Genomic DNA, 12,079 nt, shown 5'->3' on the forward strand with positions numbered 1-12,079 from the left:
GAATTACCCACAGTTGATAATAGGTTGAAGTTCATTGCGTCAACCGCGGGTGATTCAATAGAGATCAGATCAGGCACCTACTGTCGCCGCGACACTGCCTCCTATGAGGTGACTCCACCACCGCTGCCCCGATAAGCCATATCCACATTGTAAGATGCACCCACATTTTACCCCCAGTTTTGGGGGGGAAAAAAGTGCATCTTACATCCCGGAAAATAAGGTACTTGTACATTTATTTGCAGAAACACCTTTGCAGCCAGGATGTATAGCGCAGAAACTACAAGACCAGATTGCTGTCTTACCTCAGATCGTCGTTGATGGTAATCTTCACAGTTGAGAAGTTTCCATATTATAACATAACCCTCTATTTTTAAATGGAATATAAGACAGAGTACATGTAAATAGAAACTTGAGTTATATTAAAAAAATATTTTAAACATTGTTTCAATGCTTATTGATGGGGCTAATAACTCTAGTTATATTATAGTGCATTGCATCTCTAACAAATCTATAAATATTTCAACTATCATAATGGTACCATGACGAGTATAGGTAATGCAGCATGCTTCAATCAAAATTTTTCAACCCCAATGCGATTAGTTTTATTAGCAAAATTTACAAACTTACTCTTGCGTACAATAAACCAATCAAACCAGAACAATTAGCCACAATCATCACAAAATACTGCTTTTTACGACAACTGCCGTTTCAGAATTATTCTACCTCCCAGTATGACAAGTGTCTTTAATACTTAGTAGTGCACATTTGGCTGTTATGACCTGCTTCAAATGTGATACATAGCCAGACACCAGCTTCTGGCATTCCTGAGGAATCTTAGGGGTACTTTGCACGTTGCGACATCGCTACTGCGATATCGTTGGGGTCAAATCGAAATTGACTCACATCTGGCGCCAGTAACGACGTCGCAACGTGTAAAGCCTAGATGCACCAATAAACGATCGCAAAGCGTCGTATATCGGTGATCTGTGTAGCGCCGGACATTTTCATAATGTCGCACCAATAGGAGATACAATGTTGTTCCTCGTTCCTGCGGCAGCACACATCGCTGTGTGTGAAGCCGCAGGAGCGAGGAACATCGCCTTTCCTGCCTCCACCGCCAATGCGGAAGGAAAGAGTGGGTGTGAAGCTGCCGTAGCAATAATGTTCACTACTGCAGCTATCACAAGATATTGCATGTATGACGAGGGCGGGTGTGAAGACACGGGGCTCAGTGGGTGCTCTCATGCGCTAAAACCTGCCACCTTTAGAAAGACAGCGTGGCTCAGGGCTCATCCCAACTGAACGCCGGCCTCCTTAACCGTGGGCGTAACACTACTCAGACAACACAGGGTGAGGGAACCACAATAATTAGACTTTATTGGATCCCCAAACAATTAACGGCACATAACACATAACCAGCAAAACACACAAATGTAACAGGCAACAGAGTCTCACCCTTCTGCTGGCTCACCAGGGATTAGAATGTCCTTGCCTCAGAGCTTCCAGGGCCAGTTACTCCAATCCAGCAGCACCCCGCTTTCGGCGGGCACCCACCGAGAAAGGAATAGCGCCGGATTTAGGAAGCTGGCTGAGGTCTGCAAAGTCTGTAGCCAGGTGACCAAATTGTCCCAACCTAGGTTTCTTCCTTAAGTAGTCCTTGGTATGATGATACAATCCTGGCAGCCGGAGTCAAAATCCCTAGGCTGTGGATATGGTCTCCAACCGGAACCGGAGTCCCTAGATTGAAGACATAAGATATCCTGATCCTCTAGTCAGCTCCTAAGAGCTTAGACTGGATCCATCAGCATCCATCAACAATCGGTGGCTTAAAGAAGTCCTCTCTTATAGCCACAGCCCTCCCTCTGGGCACACTGCGCCCTCATCGATTGGTTGGACAAGATTGCTTCTCCCATTGGATGAATCTCAAGCTGCATGGACAATGTTCATCCAAATGATGTCCACAGAAAGACTGAGGATATCTACATGAAGTCTGCAAGTCACAGACTCGACAATGGCTACTAAGGTAATCACATTAGCAATACACAACTACATTACAATGTTTACTGGAAGAGTCTGGAGAAACAATACGTCTGGCTTTCAGTGGCCAACACAATTACATGAGTCAACAAGAGTCTTGTAAAAACAATGAGGGACTTATCCCCCATCTATAAACAATCTATCATCCTGTCTGGCTGAATTTTAAGAAACTTTAACCCATGAGAGGCATTGGGTGTCCATGTCGTCACAGCGGGTACTATCGCACTCGGCATCGCAAGCATCAGCTAGCGATGTCGCAGCGTGCAAAGTACCCCTTAGCCTTTTTCTTTTACTCAATTGCCTTAGCATTCAGATCTTGAGTAGTGATGAGCGAGCATGCTTGTCACTACTCGGTACTCGGCGGGGACCGAGTAATCTCACGATACTCGTGCTGTACTCGTGGTCTTCATTTCTGCATGTTGGCGCTCTTTTGAGAGCCAGCCCTCATGCAGGGATTGGCTGGCAGACCACTGCAATGCCACAGCCCTGTTAGTTGTGGAATTGCAGTGATTGGCCGGCCTGCACAGCATGACCGAGCCTTTATATCGGCCGGCGCGCTGTGCTCTGCTCACAGCTATCCAGACTGTCAGTGCAGGGAGAGTGTCGCTGATTCAGGGAAAGCTTTGCGGCCCTTTATAGCTTTTTCAGTTGCAGGGCTGCAAACAGTGTGACCAAAAGTCCTTCTCAGGACTATTCTAGTTGTATACAGGCAGGCAGGGTATAGCCAGGTCGGAGTACAGTAGCAGAGTCCTTCTCAGGACTACTGTTGCTATATACAGGCAGGGTATAGCCAGGTCTGAATACAGGCTAGTGACCAAAAGAGTCCTTGTCAGGACTATTGTACCAGTATACAGGCAGGCAGGCAGGCAGGGTAGTGGTGACCGTATACCAGCCTTCATCATATCTGGGGCTGGTGTACACAGTGTAAAACAGTCCAGATAGTGTCTGACTTGTCTGTAATTGTCGCTCCCCAAAAAAACCTGTTAGGTTCTTATTGCGTCCGTGCTTGGTTTTTAAAACCGCACGTGTGTGCCTGTTGGTGGCAGCGTACAGGTGCACTTGTGTGCAATTTCCAGAAACTTTAATATAACGCACAAGTAGTGAATATACACGTCAGCAGTGCACAGCATTGCAAAATGCGCAAGGGCATTCGCAAGGAACAAGGAAGTGGACGTGATGGTGGTGCAGGCAGAGGCCGAGGTCGTGGGCAAGCTCTAATTTCGCCACAACAAAGGGCCACATCTAGTCGCTCGCACGTCCTGTCCCAAATTCTTGGGGACCGCAGCAGTACACCGCTCTTGAACCAAGACCAGTGTCAACAGGTTGTTAGTTGGATAGCAGATAATGCTTCCAGTCAGATTGGCACCACCACAAACACTCTGTCTTCCACACGGTCAAGTGTCAGTAGCCGTGATACTGCACCGCACATTTCTGAACCTGATCCTCCTTCCTACCACAAGGCTGAGTACACGTCCTCCTCGGACATTAATGATCCCACACTTGGACACTCGGAAGAGCTGTTCACGTTTCCATTCACACATTCTGGCCTCTCGCCAGCTCATATTGAAGTGGGTCATGAGGAGATCGTCTGTACAGATGGCCAAATATTTGAGCAGCCACGTTCTCACGAAGTTGGCAACGTGTCTCAACAAGTGGTGGACGATGATGAGACACAATTGTCAGGAAGTCAGGAGGAGGAGCAGGGTGCGGAAGAGGAAGACGACATGGTGGATGATCCAGTAACTGACCCAACCTGGCAGGAGGATATGCAGAGCGAGGACAGCAGTGCACAGGGGGAGGGAGGCGTAGCATCACAACAGGCAGTAAGAAGCAGGGTGGTGGCCCCAGGCAGAAGTCAGGCAATCGTTCCCCGGAACAACACGACGACACAAGGTGCCTGTACAAATGTTAGGTCTTCCCGAGTCTGGCAGTTTTTTAAGTTGGATCCAGATGATTCAAAAAAGGCCATTTGCAACACCTGCCGTGCCAGCATCAGCAGGGGTACCAAAACTAGCAGCCTGACCACCACCAGCATGATCAGGCACATGTCAGCCAAGCACCCGACTTTGTGGGAAGTACAACAGAGTCGAGGAGCAGTGCTTGCTGATGTCACTGCTACGTCTTCGCTGGTTGTGCATGCGAGCCAATCCCCTGTCCATGCTGCCTGCGAACAAGCCTCCTCCACTCCTGCACCTGCAGTTGCCTACGCAGAAAGAACACCATCATCAAGCACGTCCTTGTCCCAGCGCAGCGTTCAGTTATCCATTCAGCAAACCTTTGAACGCAGGCGCAAATACACTGCCAACACCCCACATGCCACAGTTCTAAATGCTAACATTTCGCGACTGCTTGCGCTGGAAATGTTGCCTTTTAGGCTGGTGGAGACAGAAGCATTCCGTGACCTGATGGCGGCAGCTGTCCCACGTTACTCGGTCCCCAGCCGCCACTATTTCTCCCGGTGTGCCGTCCCCGCGTTGCATAACCACGTGTCACAAAACATCACACGTGCCCTGAACAACGCTGTTTCACCCAAGGTCCACCTAACCACAGACACGTGGACAAGTGCTTGTGGGCAAGGCCGCTACATCTCGTTGACGGCACACTGGGTTAATATTGTGGAAGCTGGGACCCAGTCTGAGCGAGGGACGGAACACGTCCTTCCCACACCAAGGTTTGCAGGCCCTACCTCAGTCAGTGTTTCACCCACACTCTACAGCTCCGGAATGTCATGCTCTTCAGCCCCCTCCTCCTCCTGCGCATCCTCATCCACTGTGCCCTCCACACCAGTCACAAGCTGGAAGCACTGCAGCACTGCCTCGGCGAAGCGGCAACAGGCTGTGCTGAAGCTAATCTGCATAGGTGACAAACCCCACAATGCAGAAGAGCTGTGGACAGCTCTGAAACAGCAGGCAGATCACTGGCTCACACCTCTGAACCTAAAGCCAGGAAAGGTTGTGTGTGACAATGGCCGGAACCTGGTGGCGGCTTTGAGGCGAGGCCAGCTGACACATGTTCCATGCGTGGCCCATGTGCTCAACCTCGTGGTTCAGCGGTTTATAAAGTCATACCCAGAGCTGTCTGATATGCTGGTAAAAGTTCGCCGCCTGTCTGCACATTTTCGAAAGTCACCTACTGCTTCAGCCGGCCTTGCCGGCTTTCAGCGCCGTTTGCATCTTCCGGCTCACAGACTGGTGTGTGATGTCCCCACGCGTTGGAATTCAACTCTGCACATGTTGGTCAGGATATGTGAGCAGAAGAGGGCAGTTGTTGAGTACCTGCATCACCTAAGCCGTCGGGAAATGGGTCAAACTCCACACATAACACCTGAGGAGTGGAGATGGATGTCAGACCTATCTACCATCCTCCAAAACTTTGAGGACTCCACCAAGATGGTGAGTGGTGATGACGCCATTATTAGCGTCACCATACCGCTACTCTGCCTTCTAAAACGGTCTCTGCTGAAAAACAAACATGATGCATTGCAGGCGGAGCGCGATGAGTTGCAGCAAGAAACAGTAGTGGGTGTGGGTGATAACACACAGCCCAGCCTCGTCTCATCACAACGTGCAGTGGAGGACTATGACGAGGAGGAGGATGAAGACATGGAGCAACTCTCCGGCCAAATTGAGGATATGACATGCACACCAGTCATATCCTCGGTTCAGCGTGGCTGGCCAGAGGACAGGGTAGATGAGGAGGAGGAGGAGGAGGAGGACAGCATGTTCAGTCATCTTGTTGGTCAGGCTACTGAAGTCCTGGCTGTTAAGAGTCTGGCGCACATGGCTGACTTTATGGTAAGCTGCCTGTCTCGTGACCCTCGCGTTAAGAACATCTTGGCCGACAATCATTACTGGTTGGTAACACTGTTAGACCCACGCTACAAGGAGAACCTTTTGTCTCTTATTCCCGTGGAGGAGAGGTCAACCAAAATGCAGCAGTTCCGGAAGGCCATACTCACGGAAGTAGGCAAAGCATTCCCCTCACAAAACGCTAGCGGCATAGGTCAGGAATCAGTGGACAACCGAGGCGTACAGCCGAGAGAGGCACAAGTCCAATCCGCCAGAGGTAGGGGAACAGTCTTTAAGATGTGGGACAGTTTTCTCAGCCCCTCACGTACCACAGCCCCTGAGGTGCGGGGTAGTGCCACAAGAAATCCTAAGTTTGCCCAGATGCTGAAGGAGTACCTTGCAGATCGAACAACTGTACTCCGACATTCCTCTGTGCCTTACAATTATTGGGTATCCAAGCTGGACACGTGGCATGAATTGGCTCTCTACGCCTTGGAAGTCCTGGCCTGCCCTGCTGCTAGCATTTTGTCAGAGCGTGTTTTTAGTGCCGCAGGTGGAATCATTACAGATAAACGCACCCGCCTGTCAACTGAAAATGCTGACAGGCTGACTCTGATCAAGATGAACAAGGGTTGGATTGGGCCAGACTTCACCACACCACCAGCAAATGAGAGCGGAATTTAAAGTTTGCCATGTACCTCCACTCACCCATGGGTACACACTTCTGGACTTTGGATAATCGCTGGACTGCTCCTCCTTCTCCTCATGCGCCACCATGATGATGACCGTTACAAATTGCAATACTTAGGCCTTTGTTTCAGGTATACCCCCAGTGGTAAATTTTTTCGCCCATTCTTTGCAGAATGGACATTACAACGACAGGAGACCCGCTCCTTTGCAATGGGAACAATGTTTTGAGGCCCTCATGCACGTCTCTACCCAGGGACAACGTGGAGCCTCCCAATTTTTGGCTGCCCTGCCTAAGGGCTATACTATAATACACCCACTTCCTTAAAATGGACACTTAATGTTTTGAGGCCCTCATGCACGTCTCTACCCAGGGACAACGTGGAGCCTCCCAATTTTTGGCTGCCCTGCCTAAGGGCTATACTATAATACACCCACTTCCTTAAAATAGACACTTAATGTTTTGAGGCCCTCATGCACGTCTCTACCCAGGGACAACGTGGAGCCTCCCAATTTTTGGCTGCCCTGCCTAAGGGCTATACTATAATACACCCACTTCCTTAAAATGGACACTTAATGTTTTGAGGCCCTCATGCACGTCTCTACCCAGGGACAACGTGGAGCCTCCCAATTTTTGGCTGCCCTGGCAAAGGGCTATACTGAAATAGACCCACTTCCTTACAATGGGCACTTCAGGTTTACAGGCCATCATGCACGTCTCTATCCAGGGACAATGTGGAGCCTCCCAATTTTTGGCTGCCCTGGCAAAGGGCTATACTGAAATAGACCCACTTCCTTACAATGGGCACTTCAGGTTTACAGGCCATCATGCACGTCTCTATCCAGGGACAATGTGGAGCCTCCCAATTTTTGGCTGCCCTGGCAAAGGGCTATACTGAAATAGACCCACTTCCTTACAATGGGCACTTCAGGTTTACAGGCCATCATGCACGTCTCTATCCAGGGACAATGTGGAGCCTCCCAATTTTTGGCTGCCCTGGCAAAGGGCTATACTGAAATAGACCCACTTCCTTACAATGGGCACTTCAGGTTTACAGGCCATCATGCACGTCTCTATCCAGGGACAATGTGGAGCCTCCCAATTTTTGGCTGCCCTGGCAAAGGGCTATACTGAAATAGACCCACTTCCTTACAATGGGCACTTCAGGTTTACAGGCCATCATGCACGTCTCTATCCAGGGACAATGTGGAGCCTCCCAATTTTTGGCTGCCCTGGCAAAGGGCTATATTGAAATAGACCCACTTCCTTACAATGGGCACTTCAGGTTTACAGGCCATCATGCACGTCTCTATCCAGGGACAATGTGGAGCCTCCCAATTTGTGGCTGCCCTGGCAAAGGGCTATACTGAAATAGACCCACTTCCTTACAATGGGCACTTCAGGTTTACAGGCCATCATGCACGTCTCTATCCAGGGACAATGTGGAGCCTCCCAATTTGTGGCTGCCCTGGCAAAGGGCTATACTGAAATAGACCCACTTCCTTACAATCGGCACTTCAGGTTTACAGGCCATCATGCACGTCTGTATGCAGGGGCATTGGTGAACCTCACAATTTTGGACTGCCCTGGCAAAGGAAAATACTACAAAGACTCACTTCCTCAAAATGGGCACATTAGACTCAAGAGGCCTTCATGTACGTCTCTTCTCAGGGACATCGGAGTGCCACACAATGTTTTCACGTAAAATCTTTCATGTATTAATCTCAAAACGTAACATACACCAGCTCTATCTCACTATTGGGTATGTGCCCTTAACATTTCTGCCATGAAAAATCATTTTGGGGTCATTTTGGAAGGTTTTCTGGTGAGTCCGTAAAAATGGCGTGAAACGCGGACAAAATTGTTCACAGCTGTGACTTTTGAGTGATAAATGCTTCAAGGGGTCTTCCCCATGCTGTTGCCATGTCATTTGAGCACTCTTCTGAGACTTTTGTGACATTTTTAGGGTTTCTCCATGCTGCCGGGGGGTCATTTCACAAAAATACTCGGGTCTCCCATAGGATAACATTGGGCTCGTTGCTCGGGCCGAGTACACGAGTATCTTGGGAGGCTCGGCCCGAGCTTCGAGCACCCGAGCTTTTTAGTACTCGCTCATCACTAATCTTGAGTGTAAAGAAAATGGTTGAAAAAGATAAGAGATCATTGCCTTTCATAAGCAATGTAAATGATATATATAAAGAGATACAGTGCACAAATTAAAAGGTAAAGAAACACCAGTTATACTACCTGGATGTGATAAATAGCGAAAGCTATCACCGGCTGCCACCAGATTCCTGAGCAGGCAGGAGGTCAAAAATTCTTCACTGACTGCAAATGATCTGCAGCAAAATTTGGTGCCAGCAGACACTGACATTCCTTTTTCAACAATTGCCCTCTTGGCAAAGACCATACAAATGTACACCAAATAAAAAGGCCCATATCTTTGGAACCATATGGTGCATTTTAAAATAAAAGTTGGAATACTCAGGGGAGCAACAGAAATAAAATAAGAGCAACAATTGGCCACTTTTGACCTGGTAACAGGCCATGTTTAAAGTTTCAATCATTTTTATTATATTTTAAGTTTGAACAAATAAAACAGAATTAATTTCATTAATAAATTTGTTTGACTCTGTTATGAATAAGTATACTTAAGGTGGTGTCACACACAGCGACAACGACAACGACGTCGCTGCTACGTCACCATTTTCTGTGACGTTGCAGCGACGTCCCGTCACTGTCGCTGTGTGTGACATCCAGCAACGAGCTGGCCCCTGCTGTGAGGTCGCCGCTCGTTGCTGAATGTCCAGCTTCATTTTTTGGTCGTCGCTCTCCCGCTGTGACGCACAGATCGCTGTGTGTGACAGCGAGACAGCGACGAAATGAAGCGAGCAGGGAGCAGGAGCCGGCATCTGGCAGCTGCGGTAAGCTGTAACCAAGGTGGTTACCCGATATTTACCTTCGTTACCAGCCTCCGCCGCTCTTGCTGCTAGTGCCGGCTCCTGCTCTTTGCATATGTAGCTGCAGTACACATCGGGTTAATTAACCCTATGTGTACTGTAGCTAAGAGAGCAAGGAGCCAGCGCTAAGCAGTGTGCGCGGCTCCCTGCTCTCTGCACTGTGACATGTAGCTGCAGTACACATCGGGTTAATTAACCCGATGTGTACTGTAGCTAGGAGAGCAAGGAGCCAGCGCTCAGTGTGCGCGGCTCCCTGCTCTCTGCACATGTTGCAGCACAGCGACGCGTGTCGTTATGATCGCTGCTTCAGCTGCTGTGTTTGACAGCTAAGCAGCGATCATAACAGCGACTTACAAGGTCGCTGCTACGTCACAGAAAATGGTGACGTAACAGCGACGTCGTTGTCGCTGTCGTTTAGTGTGACCCCAGCTTTACATTAACCATTTAGTATATATAGGGGGTAAGGAAGGAGGGGTTAGGGAGGATAAATTAGGGAAGAACAACTTTATTTGGGCAAACCTGGGAAAGATCAAGGAAAAAAGGTGGGAAGGGTAAGTAGTAAAAGGGAGAATTAACCTTAAGTACAGGAGGAGGGAAAGAAAAAAAAAATCTAAGAGTAAGGCTGGTTTCAGACGTCCGTGTTTTAGGTACGTGTGACATCCGTTTTTAACACGGATGTCACACGTACCCATGTTACTCTATTGTGTACTCACACAGACAGTGTGGCCGCGCTATTTCACATGGAGACATGTCAGTTTTTTCTCCCGCAGCACGGATGTTACACGGACATGGACTGATGTAATCTGTGTGACATCAGTGTGACACGGACCACAGAAAACACCATTTTTTAAATAAAATAATATATAATAATATTATTATAAATAATAATTTTCTACATTTACCTGCGATGCTGTCTCTGGCTCTGCTGCCTCCCACTCCTGACCCACGCTCATTATTTTCATTGATTTCACTGCAGTGAGCAGCTGGGAGCAGGGGCATCGCGGTGACAGTGCTGGAGACAGCAACGCCGAGGACAGCATTGCTGGGGACATCGCTGGGGACAGGTGAGTATCCGCCAGCAGTGTGTGTGCAGGGACATCCAGGAGGTCATCGGATTTCCCAATGAACTCTGATGACCTCCTGATGACACCCCTGCGACAACTGCGCTACAGCGAGTGTCACGATGGTGACTTCCAGGGGTTCATGAGAGTTCATTGGGAACTCCAATGACCCCCTGGATGTCACTGCACAAACTCACCTGTCACTGGCGATGTCCCCGGCGATGTCCTCGACTGTGCTGTCCTCGCTGTCCCTGTGATACTCTGGCTTCCAGATCCTCGGGCAGTGAATAATCAATGAAAATAATGAGTGCGAGTTAGGAGCGGGAGGCAGCAGAGCCGGAGACAGCATCACTGGATACAGGTAAATATAGAACATCTTTTCATTGCAGAGACACGTGTTTTACCCGGTACGTGTCACACGTATGCAAACCCGGATGTCACACGTGTGACCATAACCATGCGTATGACTGGTACCTGATTAAACACAGACATCTGTGTGCCGCCCCAGGACCTGGTCGCCACAACAGCATTGCCCCTCCAAAGGGTTAATGCTGAGCCTGGAGGTAATTGGGAGGTATATTGGCCAGTAAGTTTACCATCCAACGCAGTTTCTCCCTCAGGCCAGCAGGGGGAGCTCTGAACCTGGAGTTCCAGGGACCATTCCTTAAGGCTGACCTGAGGGAGGAGTTAGTGGTCAGTCTGTAGAGAGAAAGCAAAGAAAGCAGACGCTGAGTAGTGCTGTCCTGCGGACTGGGGCCTGGAGCTGGAGTAGCTTGGCCCAGTGAAGCAGGAGGAGCAGAGAAGCACAGAAAAGATTCGGACATCGGAGTCTGTGGTTGCCAGGGTGTAAAATCCTTCCCTGGTAGCCGAATCCGGAGGGCAGGAGAGCTGCAAGCCCCCTGGCCCAGAAGCAATCTGAAGGTACAGCTGCATCCCAAGGGCCCGGTGTGGACTCCAGCAGAGAAGCACCAGAGAGGGCCTGCGCAGCCTACCACACAGAAAATGGGACGAACCACAGGTCCCAGCAGCAAGAGGGCCATTGCCAATCCAGAGAGCAGGGTCCTATAACAGTAAGGAAAGAACAGGAGTAGGCCTCATACTCATCTGGCCAAAAAGATACCTCAGTTACATCCAGGCCGACCGAGCCCTCTACCACCTGTAACGGTCTCCCAGGACTAACCGTTTGCCAAGTAAAAGAGGAGAAGGTAAAGAGACTACTGTTTGTGCCTGTTTCTTTCACTGCCTGTCGGCCCTGCACCGTATTATTCACACAACATCACACCATAGACTCTCACGAGCACCAACTGTTGCCCCGGGGTACCGCTCCACCTGTGGGGAGCAGGACCATCCAAGCTGCCATACCATCAGCCCCGGAGGCCCCATACAGCAGCGGCGGCTTAATAGCCGCAAACCACAGGTGGCGTCACGACAACCATAAACTTTATTCACCAGCCATATTTAATTGACACCCACCAGGGCCACGGAGTCGGGCCCTGCCACCACTGACGACCCCCGGACTAGTCCGGCCCGGCACCGGGTGTCCCA

At 49.5% G+C, this 12,079-nt stretch overlaps 1 protein-coding gene across 1 annotated transcript in view; it reads right to left on the reverse strand.

Moving 5' to 3' along the window:
- WDR64 (WD repeat domain 64) overlaps positions 1-12,079 on the reverse strand; it is a 202,158-nt gene that overhangs the window by 41,975 nt on the left and 148,104 nt on the right. Inside the window, exon 22 of the mRNA XM_075350352.1 lies at positions 303-364. Within this exon, the coding sequence (XP_075206467.1) occupies positions 303-364 (62 nt within the window). The remainder of the gene's footprint in view (positions 1-302; positions 365-12,079) is intronic.

This window comes from Anomaloglossus baeobatrachus, chromosome 1 (assembly GCF_048569485.1).
Source record: "Anomaloglossus baeobatrachus isolate aAnoBae1 chromosome 1, aAnoBae1.hap1, whole genome shotgun sequence".
Taxonomy (NCBI): Eukaryota; Metazoa; Chordata; class Amphibia; order Anura; family Aromobatidae; genus Anomaloglossus; species Anomaloglossus baeobatrachus.